Source organism: Oncorhynchus mykiss, chromosome 15 (genome assembly GCF_013265735.2).
Source record: "Oncorhynchus mykiss isolate Arlee chromosome 15, USDA_OmykA_1.1, whole genome shotgun sequence".
In the NCBI taxonomy this organism is placed as follows: Eukaryota; Metazoa; Chordata; class Actinopteri; order Salmoniformes; family Salmonidae; genus Oncorhynchus; species Oncorhynchus mykiss.
In genome coordinates, this window is record NC_048579.1 from 47336174 (window position 1) to 47355784 (window position 19611).

The following is a 19611-nucleotide window of genomic DNA, read 5'->3' on the forward strand; positions in this document are numbered from 1 at the left end:
GCAATTTTTCATGGCGAGAAATCTGCGCCGAAATCCAATTTATGCCTTTTTATAGTAGAGGAATTAATTTAATCCAAAAATATTAAATAACCGTGAATATTATTAATGGTGAACGTATTACTTCTTGACAAGGCGTTTCTTCAAAATCATTCTCGGCTCCAGAGCATTTTATGGAATAAGGAATGATGAGAAGATGTTGGCTGGCGTTTCCGATCCTGGCCATTTGAAAAATGAGTCAGCTTCTCCATCTTACAGAAGAAAATATTTCAAGGCGTGATATGAACTATTCTGTGCTTAGGATGATACTGTGTATTGCATTTCAGAACAATTATTTAAATGGAAATAAACTAGAAATATGAGTACTGTATAATAAATATAGAAGTTGGGGGAAAAAAAGTGGCTCAAGGCAAAACAGATTCTAAATTTCCATAATTTAAAAAAACAGAGCAAGAGAGGCAAAAACAAAACTAGAGTTTGAGTCTACTTCCTAATTGCAAGGCCTACTTCAAGATGCACATTTCTTTACTACTGCCAATAAGTACGATGTGTGTGCAATGTTCCCTGCCTTCCACATTAGTCTACTAGACACAAACTTGGGTCAATGAGGAACTCCACCAGAGAACGATAGAAGAGAGGGGGATAGGAGAGAGGAGAGGAGGAAAGAGGGAAAAACCTCCAGTGAATGCCAGTGGTCGTGCCGAGGTAATTACTTAATGACTCGTTAGAGCAAATAAAGAATGTTAATCAGCGCCTGGCGATGGGAGACGGTGAACAAACCGATACTCATTAACTACTCAGCAACAAGACATACCCCACTGATGCCCCGCTCAATCTACAGACAGAGCAGACACAACCCACCGATCCCCCACTCAATCCACAGACAGAGCAGACACAGACCACTGATCCCCCGCTCAATCTATAGACAGAGCAGACACAACCCACCGATCCCCCGCTCAATCCACAGACAGAGCAGACACAGACCACTGATCCCCCGCTCAATCTATAGACAGAGCAGACACAACCCACCGATCCCCCGCTCAATCCACAGACAGAGCAGACACAACCCACCGATCCCCCGCTCAATCCACAGACAGAGCAGACACAGACCACTGATCCCCCGCTCAATCTATAGACAGAGCAGACACAACCCACCGATCCCCCGCTCAATCCACAGACAGAGCAGACACAACCCACCGATCCCCCGCTCAATCTACAGACAGAGCAGACACAACCCACTGATCCCCCGCTCAATCCACAGACAGCGCAGACCACTGATCCCCCGCTCAATCCACAGACAGCGTAGACACAACCCACTGACCCCCCCCCTCTCAATCTACAGAGGGAGCAGACCACTGATCCCCCACTCAATCTACAGAGGGAGCAGACCACTGATCCCCCGCTCAATCTACAGAGGAGGAGACCACTGATCCCCCACTCAATCTACAGAGGGAGCAGACCACTGATCCCCCGCTCAATCTACAGAGGGAGCAGACCACTGATCCCCCGCTCAATCCACAGACAGAGCAGACCACTGATCCACTGCTCAACCCACAGACAGCGCACACACAACCCACTGATCCCCCGCTCAATCTACAGAGGAGCAGACCACTGATCCCCCACTCAATCTACAGAGGAGCAGACCACTGATACCCCGCTCAATCTACAGAGGGAGCAGACCACTGATCCCCCGCTCAATCAACAGACATAGCAGACCACTGATCCCCCGCTCAATCCACAAGACAGAGCAGACCACTGATCCCCCGCTCAATCCACAGACAGAGCAGACCACTGATACCCCGCTCAATCCACAGACATAGCAGACCACTGATCCCCCGCTCAATCCACAGACATACCAGACCACTGATCCCCTGCTCAATCAACAGAGGGAGCAGACCACTGGCCGGCCGCTCAATCAACAGAGGGAGCAGACCACTGGCCAGCCGCTTAATCCACAGACAGTGCAGACACAACCCACTGATCCCCCGTTCAATCCACAGACCGCGCAGACACAACCCACTGATCCCCAGCTCAATCCACAGACAGCGCAGACACAACCCACTGATCCCCCGCTCAATCCACAGACAGCGCAGACACAGAACACTGATCCCCCAATCAATCCACAGACAGCGCAGACACAGACCACTGATCCCCCAGTCAATCCACAGAGGGAGCAGACCACTGGCCTGCCGCTCAATCAGCACGACAACACGACAGAGAACCAACACACCCCACTGACATTAAACTCAACCCACAGCCAGACTAGACTGAACAGCAGACAGTAGACATGTTCCTCACACAGTCAATACGGACCACTTCCACATGGAGAAACTCAACCAGCCTAGTAGAGGCTGACAAAGTAGCTGGCTAAAGCTAAAAGACTGCTGGAGAGAAGAGAAAAACAGAGTGGAATTAACGCGACTGATTCATTACATCAAAAGTCTGCAGTAAGAAGTCACACGGTGTAAACACACAATATAGGCCTACTCACAATCAAAGCATGTTGACTTCAAATCACCTCTCTGCTTGGTAGGAAGGCATCATCTCTAGTTTGCTTGGAGTAGTCCAACAGTGCTGTCGCTGAAGCTCAATCTTATATGTGTAATTCCTCTCTCGACTACATGGTTTATCATTTAGGCTGACTGTGTATTCCTCAACATGCTTTTTCCCTGACTGCTCCTCCTTCCGCCTGAAATCCCCTTCCCGCTGTGTGTGTGTGTGTGCGCGCTCATTGTCTTGTTCTTCTATCCTCAAGGGGTTCTGAAATACCCAAATGACCCCACAAGGGTAGGTAGTAAAACACGGAACATTCTCCCTCGTGAGGACATTTCACACATCCCCATGAGGACAAAAGCTATTTTAAGTTTAGGGGTAAGATTTAGGGGTTGAGTTACAATTAGGCTCAGGTTTATGGATAAGATTGGACCGACTCTCTTCTCTGTATACATCAATGAGGTCGCTCTTGCTGCTGGTGAGTCTCTGATCCACCTCTACGCAGACGACACCATTCTGTATACTTCTGGCCCTTCTTTGGACACTGTGTTAACAACCCTCCAGGCAAGCTTCAATGCAATACAACTCTCCTTCCGTGGCCTCCAATTGCTCATAAATACAAGTAAAACTAAATGCATGCTCTTCAACCGATCTCTACCTGCACCTACCCGCCTGTTCAACATCACTACTCTGGACGGCTCTGACTTAGAATACGTGGACAACTACAAATACTTAGGTGTCTGGTTAGACTGTAAACTCTCCTTACAGACCCATATCAAACATCTCCAATCCAAAGTTAAATCTAGAATTGGCTTCCTATTTCGCAACAAAGCATCCTTCACTCATGCTGCCAAACATACCCTTGTAAAACTGACCATCCTACCAATCCTCGACATTGGCGATGTCATTTACAAAATAGCCTCCAATACCCTACTCAACAAATTGGATGCAGTCTATCACAGTGCAATCCGTTTTGTCACCAAAGCCCCATATACTACCCACCATTGCGACCTGTACGCTCTCGTTGGCTGGCCCTCGCTTCATACTCGTCGCCAAACCCACTGGCTCCATGTCATCTACAAGACCCTGCTAGGTAAAGTCCCCCCTTATCTCAGCTCGCTGGTCACCATAGCATCTCCCACCTGTAGCACATGCTCCAGCAGGTATATCTCTCTAGTCACCCCCAAAACCAATTCTTTCTTTGGCCGCCTCTCCTTCCAGTTCTCTGCTGCCAATGACTGGAACAAACTACAAAAATCTCTGAAACTGGAAACACTTATCTCCCTCACTAGCTTTAAGCACCAACTGTCAGAGCAGCTCACAGATTACTGCACCTGTACATAGCCAACCTATAATTTAGCCCAAACAACTACCTCTTTCCCTACTGTATTTAATTAATTTATTTATTTATTTTGTTCCTTTGCACCCCATTATTTGTATTTCTACTTTGCACATTCTTCCATTGCAAATCTACCATTCCAGTGTTTTACTTGCTATATTGTATTTACTTCGCCTCCATGGCCTTTTTTTTTGCCTTTACCTCCCTTATCTCACCTCATTTGCTCACATCGTATATAGACTTGTTTATACTGTATTAATGACTGTATGTTTGTTTTACTCCATGTGTAACTCTGTGTCGTTGTCTGTCAAACTGCTTTGCTTTATCTTGGCCAGGTTGCAATTGTAAATGAGAACTTGTTCTCAACTTGCCTACCTGGTTAAATAAAGAAAAAAAATATAAATAAATAAATTAGGGGTTAAGTTTAAGGAAAATAGGATTTTGAATGGAAATACATTTTATATTTCCACAAGGATAAAATAACAAGTGGGGGGGTCCCAGATACAGCAGGGGTCCTTCTCTCTCTCTCTCCTCTTGGTGCCTGTAGTTATAGTGCCCCATGCTTGATCACAGACACTAACTCCATATTCATAGGGCATCTAAATGGGCAAATAGTTTCAGCGCCGTTAACATTAGCTCTGTTTAGAGCATCTGTCAGATATGTGTCAGCAAGGTCTCAGACCGTACACCAACCAGCCACGCTAAACACCTTGCTAGGTAAGCACTGCTAACAGAGCAGGTTGACTCCCTTCGCTTAATTGGTCTTCTTTTGCAGTGTTCTGTTGCCGTTATTAAAACCAACCTTCATATCTATGCATCGGCTGACAGTGGAGACGCCGTCAGAGCTATATAATATGTCTGGTTTATTATTCTGAATTGCCAGCGCCGTCAAAATGTACCATTTTCTATTTCTTAAGTGCACACAAGTATTTTGCTACACCCGCAATAAAAACCTGCTAAATATGTGGATGTGACCAATAACATTTGATTTGATTTAAGTGGACATATGGAGACCTGGTTCACTTAAGACCGTGAGCTCCAAAAGTATTGGAACAGTGACACATTTTTGTTGTTTTGGCTCTGTACTCCAGCTCTTTGGATTTCCAAATGATACCATGACTATGAGATGGAAGTGCAGACTGTCAGCTTTCATTTGAGGGTACTTTCATCAATATCGGGTGACACGTTAAGAGATTACACCCCTTTTTGTACATAGTCCACCCATTTTATGGGACTAAATGTATTGGGACAAAGTCACGTGTATTAAAGCACTAAAAAGTGAAGTATTTGGTCCCATATTCAAAGCACGCATTGACTACATCAAGCTTGTGACTCTACACATTTGTGGGATGCATTTGCTCTTTGTTTTGGTTCTGTTCCAGAATATTTTGTGCCCAATAGAAATGAATGGTAAATGTGTCATTTAGGAGTAACATCTCTTAACACTTCCACAATAATGTGGAAGCAAACATAATTACGGATAATCCTGAATGAATCCTGAATAATGATGAGTTGAGAATGTTACAGATGCACAAATACCATACCCCCCAAGACATGCTAACCTCTCACCATCACAATAAGGGAAGTAAGCATTTTTTGGGGGGGGAGATACTTTCTCACTCATCATTATTCACGATTATCCGAATCATGGTAGCAAATATATAAGTAGAGAAAAAGTCAAAGTTAAAAAAAATACAAATAATTTTAAACAGATGAGAGAATAACTTCTGAGTCATTTCACCCCAGGAAGAATAGCTTCTGCTTCTTCAACAGCTAATGAGGATCCGAATAAGGGGGATTTCTCCCTCTGAGCTCCTTGCTTCCCTGTTCTTCCCTTCTCTGTCCCACTCTCAGCCTCTCTCTTCCAATCCCTGCCTCTGCTCCTCTCTTCCAATCCCTGCCTCTGCTCCTCTCTCGGTCACTCACTGTCCCTCCCTTTCCCCTCTTGACCCCTCAGTGCCAGGACCAGCAGGCAGGACTTAGTTGAGAGCTCTTGGACAGACAGGACCGAATGTCCACCTCATTCCTCCCTTCATTATTACATGGAATGTCCCTCACCTCTCCGCCATGACTTCTTGGCATAACTCCTTGGCCGTGACACCATCATGGAGTTCTTGCCTGCTTCCCAATGGCACACTGCCTGCTGCAGCCCCCTTAATGACTCCTGACCAGACCCCTACACTCACTCACACAAGTTATATTATCGTATTCCATTCACTTTGTACTGACATCCCGACTGCTCCTATATAAAGCCCAGCAGTACTACCATATGTCATCTTCCAGGAAACGCGGGTAGCTTCCTCCTGACAGTACGGAGCCCCTCTCTCCCCAGCGTCCACACTGACAAACAGAAAAAGACCACCAGAGCTCACCAGTCCTCTCATAAACAACTTCAGCCAATCCAATAGAGGACCCATACTCGACCTGGGCGATAGAGACATATGGGAGATATAGACTAACCGTAATAACTATTTTGCTCGATAACAACAAATACGATTTTTTGTTTAAATGGAGAGTTACTTTAAATTAGAGGCAGGGCTCTTCAAAGCATTTGCCAACATATTTGTGCATATTGGCCGAAAGGCAATATTACTTACCAACTGAAGAAGTGGGAACTCAACGCTTATCTAGATTGCTAACTCTAAATATGATATTGTTGCTAGATTGCCATGTAGGCTAATTGATTCATCTAAAATGTAGGCTAGTGTCCTACAAAAAAATTCCAGAGCTAGGCCTATAGGCTACTTGATGTAGGCCTCGTTCGTCACTGCAAATGGAGTACACCGCACCAAACTAATTACAGCCTACACCGGCTGCAAAGTGGTGCCATGAACTCAATATTGAGAAATGATATATGACTATCCTCTCTGTAACTAGACAGTAGTTGCTTTAAAAAAAATAAAAAATAAAACTATTTTTCTCTCAAAAGCATTTTGAGCAATGGTAATGTGCTTGTGCTTCTCAGAATCCATCTTTCCCTCCTCCGTGCGCATAATGGAGAGAATCGGCAACCGACAGCGACACAGGGATGGGCAGATACTTTCACAGCTGGAATCAACATAATGCATAGGCTATAACTGTTGAACAAATAATAGTATAATATACAACATGTGGATTTATATTAAGACACGAGGAGGAAAGCAGTGTCGTTCCTGTTTGAAAAATGTTGTTCACTGCAGAGTGAATCTCGAGCACGAGGAACTGCCTGGTTGAGTGACAGTGGGTGGGGCTTGGCGTGAACAACCCACTGGTTCCAGCATGAAGCACAACATCTTAGTTCTTGCATCATCAAAGGAAGGACATTTGTTTGAAAACAAGCAGCAACAAAGGAACAAAAATAGAGACATAAAAAGCGATAGCTTAGCGTTGCTACAGAGCAAAGGCAATACGAGAAGACGCAGATGGAATGGCAGCCTTGATCCTGTCTGATAGATGTATTTAGATGGCATTGATGAGAGAGAGAGAAGCACCTAGTGCAGGTGAACATTTTAATTATTTCCCTGACAGAGGAAACTGTGATTCACATTTCACACAGCATGTCACTCAACTTCCTCACATTTTTTACACCTCTTTATGGTGTTTCAGTGCCTCCAGAAATTATTGACACCCCTCAACTTCCTCACATCTTTTACACCTCTTTATGGTGTTTCAGTGCCTCCAGAAATTATTGACACCCCTCAACTTCCTCACATCTTTTACACCTCTTTATGGTGTTTCAGTGCCTCCAGAAATTATTGACACCCCTCAACTTCCTCACATCTTTTACACCTCTTTATGGTGTTTCAGTGCCTCCAGAAATTATTGACACCCCTCAACTTCCTCACATCTTTTACACCTCTTTATGGTGTTTCAGTGCCTCCAGAAATTATTGACACCCCTCAACTTCTTCCACATTTTCTTGTGTTACAGCCTGAATTCAATTATTTTGTCAAAGTGGAATTATGTTTTTCAATATTTTTTACAAATCATTCAAAAGCTGAAATGTCTTGAGTCAGTAAGTATTCAAACCCTTTGTTATGGTAAACCTAAATAAGTTCAGGGGTAAATATGTGCTTAACTAGTCACATAAGAATTTGTTCTCAAATTATTTACAATGACAGCATACCAAAAGGCCTCCTGCGGGGATGGGGGCAATTTTTTTTGTTTTTTTTTACAAATAAAAATATACAGGACAAAACATATCACAACAAGAGAGACACCACAACACTAGACCTAAGACAACACAGCATGGTAGCAACACAGCATGGTAGCAGCACAAAACACAAGTTAGATGGAATCACTATGTTTGCAATAATAGTGTTTAACATGATTTTAAATGAGTACCCCGTTTCTGTACCCCACTACAAAACAGGCGTTCTTCCTAACTCAGTTGCCGGAGAGAAAGGAAACCGCACAGGGATTTCACCATGATGCTAATGGTGATTTTAAAACAGCTACTGAATTGAATGGCTGTGATAGGAGAAAACTGAGGATGGATCAACATTGTAGTTACTCCACAATACTAACCTAATTGACCGAGTGAAAAGAAAGCTAGCTAGTTTTGTATTCTGTACAGGCTAACATTGAATCTAGTTGGAGGTGATTGGGGTTAGCTATTGAACTAGATAAAGTGGATTCTTGCTACTACATCACTTTTACTCTTGAAATATTTGGTTGTTGACTACACAACCTTACTCTGTTTAACACACGGCCTCGCATGTGAATCCTTAAAAAGATGGGTTGAGCTAAGGCTTAAGAGAGTGTGAATGATGCAGAATGGGTGTAGACAAAGAGCTATCTAGTAGGTGTACTAAAACATTCAAGGGCCATTTTCTCAAAAGTGGAGTTACCAAAAGTTTCAAAGCAGAACCACTTCCCCATTGTTCCTCAACTGTTGTGTATGATATACAATTTTCTAGCTCTACAACTTTCTAGTCTCTACTTTTCTCCAACCATTTAAAATGTTGCTACATTGGACCGAATCGAGCCGGTCGGTCAAATGTGGATAAAGTCAAGGGATATGAATAGTTTCTGAAGGTAGATTAAACACTGCCCCTAGTGGTCAGGCAGGGTGACAGGTTAAGCAGTGTATTACAGTACACTACAAAAGCCTATAGCCAACATGCTACAGCTACATTATTTAGGCCTTCTGACTACCGCAAACAAACCTACGCTTTTGAGAGACGTGTGCGCACAAGTGTGTGTGTTTGTAGCAAAGGGGGAAAACCCCTTCCGTTATTCTATAGAGAGCAATAGCAATTGCATCTTTTTTGGGGCAAATGAATGGAGTTTTTGGATAAATCGCTGAGAATAAGGTCTGTGGCAAACAGAGGCTTAGGAGATCTATATACGTTTTGTTCTATGAGAATCTGCATCAGCAAAAGTCACCTTCTGTGAATTTTGAAGCATTTACATAATTTTTTAAAAAGTACATAGAGCACAAAAGGCTTCATAATTCATAAAGGTCATGTTAACTGACTGATATTATCTCATAGAACAAAACGTAGATCTCGTAAGCCTGAGTTACCTGCCATTATTTTCCGTGTTCATCCCAAAACCCTATTCTTTCCCCATTCATTTTCCCCATCGGAGATGCTGAATGAACCAGAGGTAACTCATATCCGGGTTTTACAACTACAAGCTGGCGAGCTCTATAATGCATGGTACCTAACAGCAGCAGGCACAACACAGCATGACTTACTGGCCCTTCTATTACATCCCTGTCATCATGCATCTTTAACACGCAGGGATTCAACCAGCACAATCCAGTGAGTACGATTAACGCTATGGCTGCTACTACTGCAAACGCTGCTGAAAAACTACACACACAGATGTATGCACACGCATGTACACATGCAAACACACACACACACACCTCCTTTCATCCTCCTCCTCAATACTCATTTAATGAGAATCAGCTACAATACAAAGCAGCATTGCCTTCAACAACAGTAATGTCCCGTAAGGGTTTGTACTAACACCTTGTGAAATGCTACTGAAGGGGGGAAAAAGTCATTAGGAGTGTACGAACCCATCTATTTCCTTTAAAGACAGACTGATCCAGCTAGTCAGTGGAGCTTTCTGACAAGATCCAGACATTAAAGCCAAGTCCAACAACACACACACACAAAGAGAATCTGCCTCAGAGAGAGATGTCCTAAACTAACAGCTTTCAATTATATCTGAAATCACCAACCCTCAGACTTCTTCTTTATTCAGTAATGGAGAGTTCTTCCTTTTCATCCCAAAGTGATGGAGAGTGAACATTTCAGCATGACTGAAATGAATGAAATGGATCAAATCTAACTTTATTTAACGTGCATTCACTCCGACGTCAGCCCTCATTCGGCCCCGTGGAATCCTGGGTAATAATAAATTGCTGCCAGCTAGCTGTGACGCAGCACCATCAAAAGTTGAACTGAGTGAGAGTGTGCGTATACAGGTTAGTGTGTGTGTGAGAGTGAGGGAGAAAGCGAGCGAGAGAAAGCTTCAGACAGAAGCGTAATTAACCTGCTCATTCTCCGGCATGAACACCCCAAAATCGCTATATCCCTCTCTTTCTCTTACCCGCTCCCTCAAAAACAAAAACAAACAGACAGCACATCAAACCATCATGTTACGTGTCAGGCGGAGCACGTTTGAAGGTTTGTTGGCTCTGTAAGCTTTCAAGGCTCATCAGCAGACAGCACACGAAGATGCATAGAAACAGTGCAAAGCACTGTGCAAAGACTGAGGATCTGACAGACAGACAGAGAGACAGGGACAAGGAAAGAGAGGGGAGTCAAAAAGCAACAGAAACAACTATTTTCTGTTTCACGCCTCAGTAAGCAAACAACTGCAATCCCCCGGGTTCACAACCCACCTTCTCACCATGCCTTTAGAGCACCCCCTGGAGTGGCAGAGCAGCCATTTATTCATCATCTAGGAACACACATACACTCCCCCCTAACCCCACCCTCACACACATCATTTGAGCTGCTTTACTCTCTGCATGTCAATGTTTGAGGCTCAGTTCAGTTTACACAACACAAGAGAACATTAAGTCCTCAATGTAATGAAACATTCATAACAAATAATGTACACCACATTAACTCACACAGCAGGGATCCAAGCAAGCTCTATTGTGAGAGGAGAGCTTATTAAAACATTTAAAGTAGTATCTCTTCACGGCTTGGTATTCCCTTGAGTGAGGGAAGCGGAGGGACCGGTGTACTTGAATTCAAACGCATACGCTACTATCTAGTCTTCGGCTATCTATTCCAGCAATGGAAGCAAAAAATATATATATATTTTTCCCTTAAATGAGAAAAGCGGCTGGGAGAGAGGGACTCCCCAACCTACAAACACATTATCTAGTCTTTGGCTTTGGCTCTTCCCTTCAGCAAGGGAAGAGAGGAGGGAGTAAGAAGTGGACAGAGGAAGAGGAGGGTGGACGAAGAGGGAGGACGAGGGACTCACTGATGTACTCAAAGACGTAGACAACGAAGAAAGGCGTGACGAGGTCGTTGATGCCCTGCACGTAGCCGCTGGCCGGGTGGCGGATCGCCCAGATGAACAGGATACGCTCAAAGATCTGACGGACAGACGGAGGAACACAGTCAGCACACACACACACTGTGTATAGAGCACAGTACATAGAGGAACATGGAGGCTACTTCTAGAATCATTATGCACAAGCTTTTGTTTAAAGAGTATTTGTAAATTGAGTACAATAAGTAAGCTTGCTTGTTTTGATGTGCTAGTCAATTCAAGGCCGATAGTCAATCTAGCCATCTACGATATGCCTAAAGAGGAACAGACACGCTACAGAAGACAAATCAATGTAAAACAGTGAATCATGTAGATGTACTTCTGTTTTAATATGTTAAGACTTCCTTTAACAAGGTCAAACGATGGTTTCAAACCAACACACAATATATATGCCCACCAATCAATCAAAGAGCAATATGGGAAGAAGTTAGAAATAATGCATGTTTTAATCGTCGACATAAAGGTTTGACTGTGTGAGAGAAGTGAGGAGATTAGACAGAAGAGGATAGGACAAGCATGTGTGGTGAGCGGTGACGTGGAATTGGAGCGTGTTCCAGAATGTACTATTAATGTTCTTGGAACTGAAGAACACACGACACTTCAACATCAATTTCCCATCGACGGGTTGGACCCGTCTGCCTCGTTACTGCTGCGGGATCAAGAACTTTCTTTTGTCCTTTTCTTCTTTCTCCAATCTATTCTGCAAGGCAAACACTTCCATCTTCGTTACAGGCTCTGTCTGAGGGTTTTAAATGTTTCACCTTGCTGCTGTCAGAACCCCGAGAATTAAAGGAGGCTTGAAGTTCAGCGCAAATCAACCACGCAAATTAAACATACAAATTATCCGTGTCCCAAATGGCACACCATTCCCCCCCCCCTTAATAGTGCACTACTTTTGACCAGGGCCCATGGCATGCCGGTCAAAAGTAGTGCACTATATAGGGAATAGGGTGCCATTTGCGATGCATGTTTATATTTTCATTCTCTTCCTCTTCCCTCTTCTAGTCTGGCCCCTGAATGTCTGTGTTGGTGTTCTGACATGTCAAGCGATGCATCACACGTGCAGAGCGCTTTCTCGGACGCCATGTTTCTGTCATTTTTCTAAATAAACACATTCCTCAAATTGTGATCGCCCCGGCCTCAAAAAAAAGCATGTTGGTTGGCTGCCTGGGGTACTGGCGTGTTATGCTAGCTAGTATGGTTTGGCGATGTCCTTCTAAAAAAATGCCGTTACAAGGCCATGGGATTCCCACCCCCCCTACTACTGCCCCCCCCCCCCCCGCCGCTTTCATCATCAAAGTCACATCTATCAAAGTGGGGTGGGGAGGAGAAGGGGGAGGGCTAATGTGAGTTTCTCCCCTTTCACAGCCCCACCCTCTCTCCTCCTCATCTATCTTATTCTCTTGGCCTCCCCCACCTTCCCTCTCCTCTTTGGGCCCCCTCCCTCCCTGAAACAACCCACATTCTTGTTCCTCCTCATCTCCCTGCAGACAGAATTCATGGTCAGAAGCCCATCAGAGGGTGGAACTTAAACACTAAACCAGGTGGAGGAAATCAATGGCCAGAGAGAGAGCGTGAGTGAGAGAGAGAGAGAGAGGAAGAGAGGCCAATAGTGAACACATTATCCATTTATTTGCTTTTCAGACACCCTCCACCCTGACCACTCCAAGGCAGCTCCTGCGCGTCAATAAGAGACTGAAGAGGCTGAAAGACACTGCCTGAAGCCAGAATAATAAATCATAGTCATTCTAAATAAATCAATGGAACGACAACAGCAGCAGAGTCACAGGTGAAGTGCGTTGACCTCATGGTGGTAACTGATTAGATGGGGGTCAATGTGTGATCAGAGGAGGACAGGGTTGAACCGTGTCAGTGTGTGAGGGTTAGATCCAGACAGTGTGTCTTTTTATGGTCACCGTGAGTGGTCAGCAGACTGGACCCCGATCTCCACGTTATTTTGCCCAAAAATGTAGTAGTGAAGTGTCGGCTTGGCTATTACAGATCTGGGATAAGGCAAGCTTTACAATACAGCTCTCAGATGAAAAAACATCTTTAAAAAAAAAGGGACAAAAGCCTACTAAAAACCATAGGACTAGTGAGTTATGTTTGTTTTAAGCCAATAGCTTGTACATACTTCCGTGCACCATCACTGAATTATTCCAATTTGATCCTGCATAAAAGCACGACTTGCTTGGATGAGCATTAGGCTTTCGCCCCTGTCACCCTCCTCATCCTTCTCCTCTTTCCACCCACAGTGCTGCATTGCCTCCTCAAGGGAAATCACGAACAACCACACACGCGCGTGCTTCTCTCTCGCTCTAGCTTCACGTCCCCATTAGCTCACTGCTAATGTGTGAACAAGCATGTCTACAGCCATAGTGGTCCACCGAGGCCAACTTCATGTCCAGTGCTGTAGGTCTCTTAGGGAGAGACCTCTACCCACACAGTGAGACAGACAGATTCCATGTCAGTGCCTAACAAAAAACTAAAATGTTGCATTAGTCAGCCATTTGCGGTGTCAGGAGAGTCATACCGTGCCTATGGAAAGCCTACACCTACGTCAGCTTTTTTTCCCCACGGTTTGTTGCGTTACAAAGTGAGACTTAAATGTATTTCAATTGTAATGTTTAGTCATTGACCTACACAAAACACTCTCAATGTGAAGGTGAAAAGAAAATGACTTCCTCGCCAAATGAACACAAATGAAACAACTCAAATACAGCCATTGCATACCTATTCACTCCGTTGAGGCGAGCCTAAATGAGTTCAGGAGTAACGCGTTGCTTAACAAATCACATAATAAGGGTTGACGTGATTCTGAATGACTAACCCCTTCCTCTGTCCCCCAAACACACACCTGGAACATTTCTCAAAGGCCTCAAAAAGACGGGCAGTGATCGGTAGATGGATACCAATAATAAAAATCAGACATTGAATATCTCTAAGCATGGTGCAATTAAGCACAATTACGCTGTGGATGATGCATTAAACCACCCAGACACATCAAAGATGCAGTCGTCCTTCTGAACGGAGCTGCAGGACAGGATGGAAACTGTTGAGGAATGTCACTATGAGGCCATTGGGGATTTTAAAAAAAGCTACAGTTAAATGGCTGTGATAGGAGAAAACGGAGGATGGATCAACAACGTTGTGGTGATTTGACATAAATTACCGAATGAAAAGAATAATTAAAATACACAAAATAAGAATATTCCAAAACATGCATATGTATCCAACAAGGCACTAAAGTTATACCGCAAAAAAATAAAAAACACAGCAAAGGAATAACAACTTTGGCCTAAATGCTAAGCCTTATGTTTTGAGATAAATCCAACAACACATCACTGAGTAACTGCCTCCTTATTTTCAAACATGGTGGTGGCCGCATCATGGTATGGGTATGCTTGGCATTGGCAAAGACTGGAGTTTTTCAGGATGAAAAGAAACGTGATGGAGCTAAGCACAGGTAAAATCTGCTGCAGTCTGCTTAACACCAGCGACTGGGAGAAGAATTCACCTTTCAGCTGGACAATAACTTACAACACAAAGCCAAATCTACACTAGAGTTTCTTACCAAGAAAACAGTGAATGTGAGTGGCCAGTTTTCATCCCACTTATAACACAATAAAATGTGAAGAAATCCAAGGGAGGTGTTGACTTTCTATAGGAACTGTACGCACACAGACGGTGACAATCAGAACTAATGGAGACTGAAATAGCTGATTTTTAGACAGCTCTGCGGTTGCATGCATCACCATACCAAAGTATTTTGGGACGGAAATAAAAATCATCCCCAATTAATCGAAAACAGTAGGACGAAGGAAAGAGAGGAGAGAAAAGAGAGAGAAAAGAGAGAGAAAAGAGAGAGAAAAGAGAGAGAAAGAGAGAGAAAGAGAGAGAAAGAGAGAGAGAAAGAGAGAGAGAAAGAGAGAGAGAGAGAAAGAGAGAAAGAGAGAAAGAGAAAGAGAGAAAGAGAGAAAGAGAGAAAGAGAGAAAGAGAAAGAGAGAAAGAAAGAGAAAGAGAGAGAAAGAGAAAGAAAGAAAGAGAAATAGGCAAAGGAGAGAGAATGAAGCAAAGGAGAGAGAAAGAGAGAGAAAGAGAAAGGTATGAGGAGAAAGAGGGAGATGCAAATATTGGGGTGGGTGTGTGTGTGTGTGTGTGAGGACGGCTGGCCTATTCATTAGCACTCTCTCACAGCACTGAGGTAGTAGTGTGGCCTGGGAGGGGAACGGAGGTAGAGGCCATTAGAGGACACGGCGGAAGAGGGGTGCGACTCGCAATACTGAACACACTTATTCAGGACACACAAGCAGACACACTCCATTACATCCAATGACAATCTGTTTTCTAAAACAGTCATTGCAGAGTGCAAAAAAAAAAAGCACGGAAGAACATTCCATTACAACAGACGGTTTCCACTCTTTAGTAGAGAGCGTGAGTATACGTGCATGCATGCGTGGTGCAGTGTGCGCATAAGACGACGGAACAGGATGTGGCACGTTAGCTAGGTCGAGGTGGGAGTGACTGCCTGGGCAGGGCAGTCGGTGTGTTCTGTATAGAAGGCCTCACCTCTTGGACAGAAGCTTGTTGAAAGAGAGGAATAAGGGGATTAGTTCTCGGTATGTCAATGTGGATCTGCAGAGAGAGAGAGGAAACACAAAACAGAAGAGCAGCCGGGGTTATCATACGCCGTCACAGAGAGGGAACAGAGAGGAAGGGAGAGAGAGAGAGCACTGGTTAGTGGATGGACTGGATTCAGGGGTCCAAGGCGTGTACTGACGGCAGAGAACTGCAGGCTATATTTCCGAACTGGGTGGAGGGGGTAATGTGGCTCACTAGCTCTCTGCAAACCAAACCCCATTTTCTCTATGGAACCACAGCGGGGTCAAGTGCGGGGCACAAGCACATATACACCTCATCGTCACATACATGTGGAGGAGAGCCTCGTCAAACCAGAGAGCCACTTTCACCCAGTTCAGAAGTTGGAGCCTGCAAACAGACGGACAAACACTGGCAGGGCAGACGGGAACTGGACCGGGGTCATGCTGGCGAGAGAGGGTTGGGTCTGCAGCCTCTTTAACCAGTCTTACCTCGGTCACCATAGGCTGCAGCATTAGACACTCTGGACTCATCCGGGGGATGTCTATACGAATCTGGTGGAGTGGAGAAAAGAGTGAACACAAACACATCACACACACATTCAGTCGCCGCGCATACACACACGGACCGTGCACAACATACCCACAAATGCACACACACCAGGGGAATAAGTCAACAGTCAACTGAACACATATCCACAGTGGACTTTTTCCCAGCCCTAGATGTGGAGGGGGGAAAAACCTGCTGTTTTCACAAAAAGCCACATAATGCTACACACACACATCAACATGAGACAATTCAACGGGATATAGTACAGAAATGTGACTAGAAAATATGAAGCCTCTGAAAGACTCGAGCATTCAACAAACAAAAATACAGTAGATGTGGGAGGGAGCGCCTGATAGTCCCCTCCTGAGAGTGTGGGGAGGAGCGTCTGATAGTCCCCTCCTGAGAGTGTGGGAGGGAGCGCCTGATAGTCCCCTCCTGAGAGTGTGGGAGGGAGCGCCTGATAGTCCCCTCCTGAGAGTGTGGGAGGGAGCGCCTGATAGTCCCCTCCTGAGAGTGTGGGAGGGAGCGCCTGATAGTCCCCTCCTGAGAGTGTGGGAGGGAGCGCCTGATAGTCCCCTCCTGAGAGTGTGGGAGGGAGCGCCTGATAGTCCCCTCCTGAGAGTGTGGGATGGAGCGTCTGATAGTCCCCTCCTGAGAGTGTGGGAGGGAGCGCCTGATAGTCCCCTCCTGAGAGAGTGGGAGGGAGCGTCTGATAGTCCCCTCCTGAGAGTGTGGGAGGGAGCGCCTGATAGTCCCCTCCTGAGAGTGTGGGAGGGAGCGCCTGATAGTCCCCTCCTGAGAGTGTGGGAGGGAGCGCCTGATAGTCCCCTCCTGAGAGTGTGGGAGGGAGCGCCTGATAGTCCCCTCCTGAGAGTGTGGGAGGGAGCGCCTGATAGTCCCCTCCTGAGAGTGTGGGAGGGAGCGCCTGATAGTCCCCTCCTGAGAGTGTGGGAGGGAGCGCCTGATAGTCCCCTCCTGAGAGTGTGGGAGGGAGCGCCTGATAGTCCCCTCCTGAGAGTGTGGGAGGGAGCGCCTGATAGTCCACTCCTGAGAGTGTGGGAGGGAGCGCCTGATAGTCCCCTCCTGAGAGTGTGGGAGGGAGCGCCTGATAGTCCCCTCCTGAGAGAGTGGGAGGGAGCGTCTGATAGTCCCCTCCTGAGAGTGTGGGAGGGAGCGCCTGATAGTCCCCTCCTGAGAGAGTGGGAGGGAGCGTCTGATAGTCCCCTCCTGAGAGTGTGGGAGGGAGCGCCTGATAGTCCCCTCCTGAGAGTGTGGGAGGGAGCGCCTGATAGTCCCCTCCTGAGAGTGTGGGAGGGAGCGCCTGATAGTCCCCTCCTGAGAGTGTGGGAGGGAGCGCCTGATAGTCCCCTCCTGAGAGTGTGGGAGGGAGCGCCTGATAGTCCCCTCCTGAGAGTGTGGGAGGGAGCGCCTGATAGTCCCCTCCTGAGAGTGTGGGAGGGAGCGCCTGATAGTCCCCTCCTGAGAGTGTGGGAGGGAGCGCCTGATAGTCCACTCCTGAGAGTGTGGGAGGGAGCGCCTGATAGTCCCCTCCTGAGAGTGTGGGAGGGAGCGCCTGATAGTCCCCTCCTGAGAGTGTGGGAGGGAGTGCCTGATAGTCCCCTCCTGAGAGTGTGGGAGGGAGTGCCTGATAGTCCCCTCCTGAGAGTGTGGGAGGGAGTGCCTGATAGTCCCCTCCTGAGAGTGTGGGAGGGAGCGCCTTTCTAAGGAGTTTTTCCTAGCCACCGTTGCTTGCTCTTTGGGTTTTTAGGCTGGGTGTCTGTATAAGTACTATGTGACATCCACTGACGTAAAAAGGGCTTTATAAATACACTTGATTGATTGAAAGAGAAAGTTGGCGCGAGAGATCCACTACTGTAGGGAGATGAGAGGAGTTACAGAAGAGAGTCCGGGGAACATACAGTCACAGGTCTTGCACTGCCAATGTCAGGAAGTTGAGCCCTGACTCAGGAACAGCAGTGAGCCTGTGATCAGACAGAAAACATCCAATGCCACTGAACACAGAACTGAGATCAGTGTAGAGAAGAACGGTCTCCAGACTCCCTGCTGAGGCGACATTTCTACTCAGTTTGCTGGAAGCCTAAAGCTCTCCCATTTTAAAGTAAATATCAGTCATTTTCTTCAAGGCAAAGAGAGGGCTTTCCTCTCTTCATCTTACTCTAGCGGGAAACGGTTGTTGATCTCAGCAGAGTAAATATTGTCGCACCATAGTAAATATCGACAACACACCACATAAGGAGGAGGGTCATATTATTTTTTTAATATCATGCGTGCATGTGTTTACTATCCTCGTGGGCACCGGAAATCACCAAAAGGAGAGTAAAACAAGTACAATTATCCCCTGCAGGGAGAAAGGCTATTTGAAGCCTCGGGTTAGGTTTAGGGAAAATAGGATTTTGAATGGAAAACAATTTTAGGTCCCCACAAGGATAGTAAAACATATGAGGCGTGTGTGTGTGTGTCAGCAGAAGTGATTTCCCTGATAAACAGAGGGAGGGAGAGAGTCTGACACCAATGGTGGGAGGAGGGTCATATTTTAGAGCGAGAGAGCCACTGCTATGTGTGAGAGGAGAGCAGCATGAAAAACCACTTATCACCGTATAACTGGATCTGCGATGCAGCCTCGCGGCCGCTGACAGGCTGTGGCTTGGCTAGTCTGGGCGGTGGGGTGAACCAACACATCAGGGACAAAGAGAAATGGCTGGTAAGAGGGCTTGGGGATTTACACCCACAGGACAGCCCATTCTATCTGCGCAAATGAATATGTCTGCCCTCACTGAGGTGGAGGGGTCTGAACTGTAGATAGCCGAGGAGGAATTATATTTATCCACCACTGGAACGGATGAACTGTGGAGGAGCGGAGCTTAGCATAGACAGACTGCTCTCAATATATGAGTGCATGGGCTCATGAGTGGCACAGCGGTCTAAGGCACTGCATCTCAGTGCTAGAAGCGTCACTACAGACACTGGTTCAGTTCCAGACTGAATCACAACCGGCCGTGATTGGGAGTCCCGTAGGGTGGCGAACAAATTGGCCCAGCGTCACTAGGGTTTGGCCGGGGTAGGCAGTCATTGTAACTAACTTGCCTAGTTTAAATAAAGGTTA

At 45.8% G+C, this 19611-nt stretch overlaps 1 protein-coding gene across 5 annotated transcripts in view; it reads right to left on the reverse strand.

Annotated features, from left to right (window-relative positions):
• Nucleotides 1-19611, reverse strand: part of tbc1d22a (TBC1 domain family, member 22a) — a 187473-nt gene that overhangs the window by 118642 nt on the left and 49220 nt on the right. For 2 of the 5 annotated variants that reach the window (XM_021563374.2, XM_036944450.1), the window contains exons 8-10: nt 16430-16492; nt 15909-15974; nt 11267-11381 (exon numbers count right to left, since the gene is read on the reverse strand). In XM_021563374.2, coding sequence (XP_021419049.2) covers nt 11267-11381; nt 15909-15974; nt 16430-16492 — 244 coding nt within the window. The remainder of the gene's footprint in view (nt 1-11266; nt 11382-15908; nt 15975-16429; nt 16493-19611) is intronic. The other 3 variants (XM_021563377.2, XM_021563375.2, XM_036944449.1) reach the window with 3 other exon arrangements.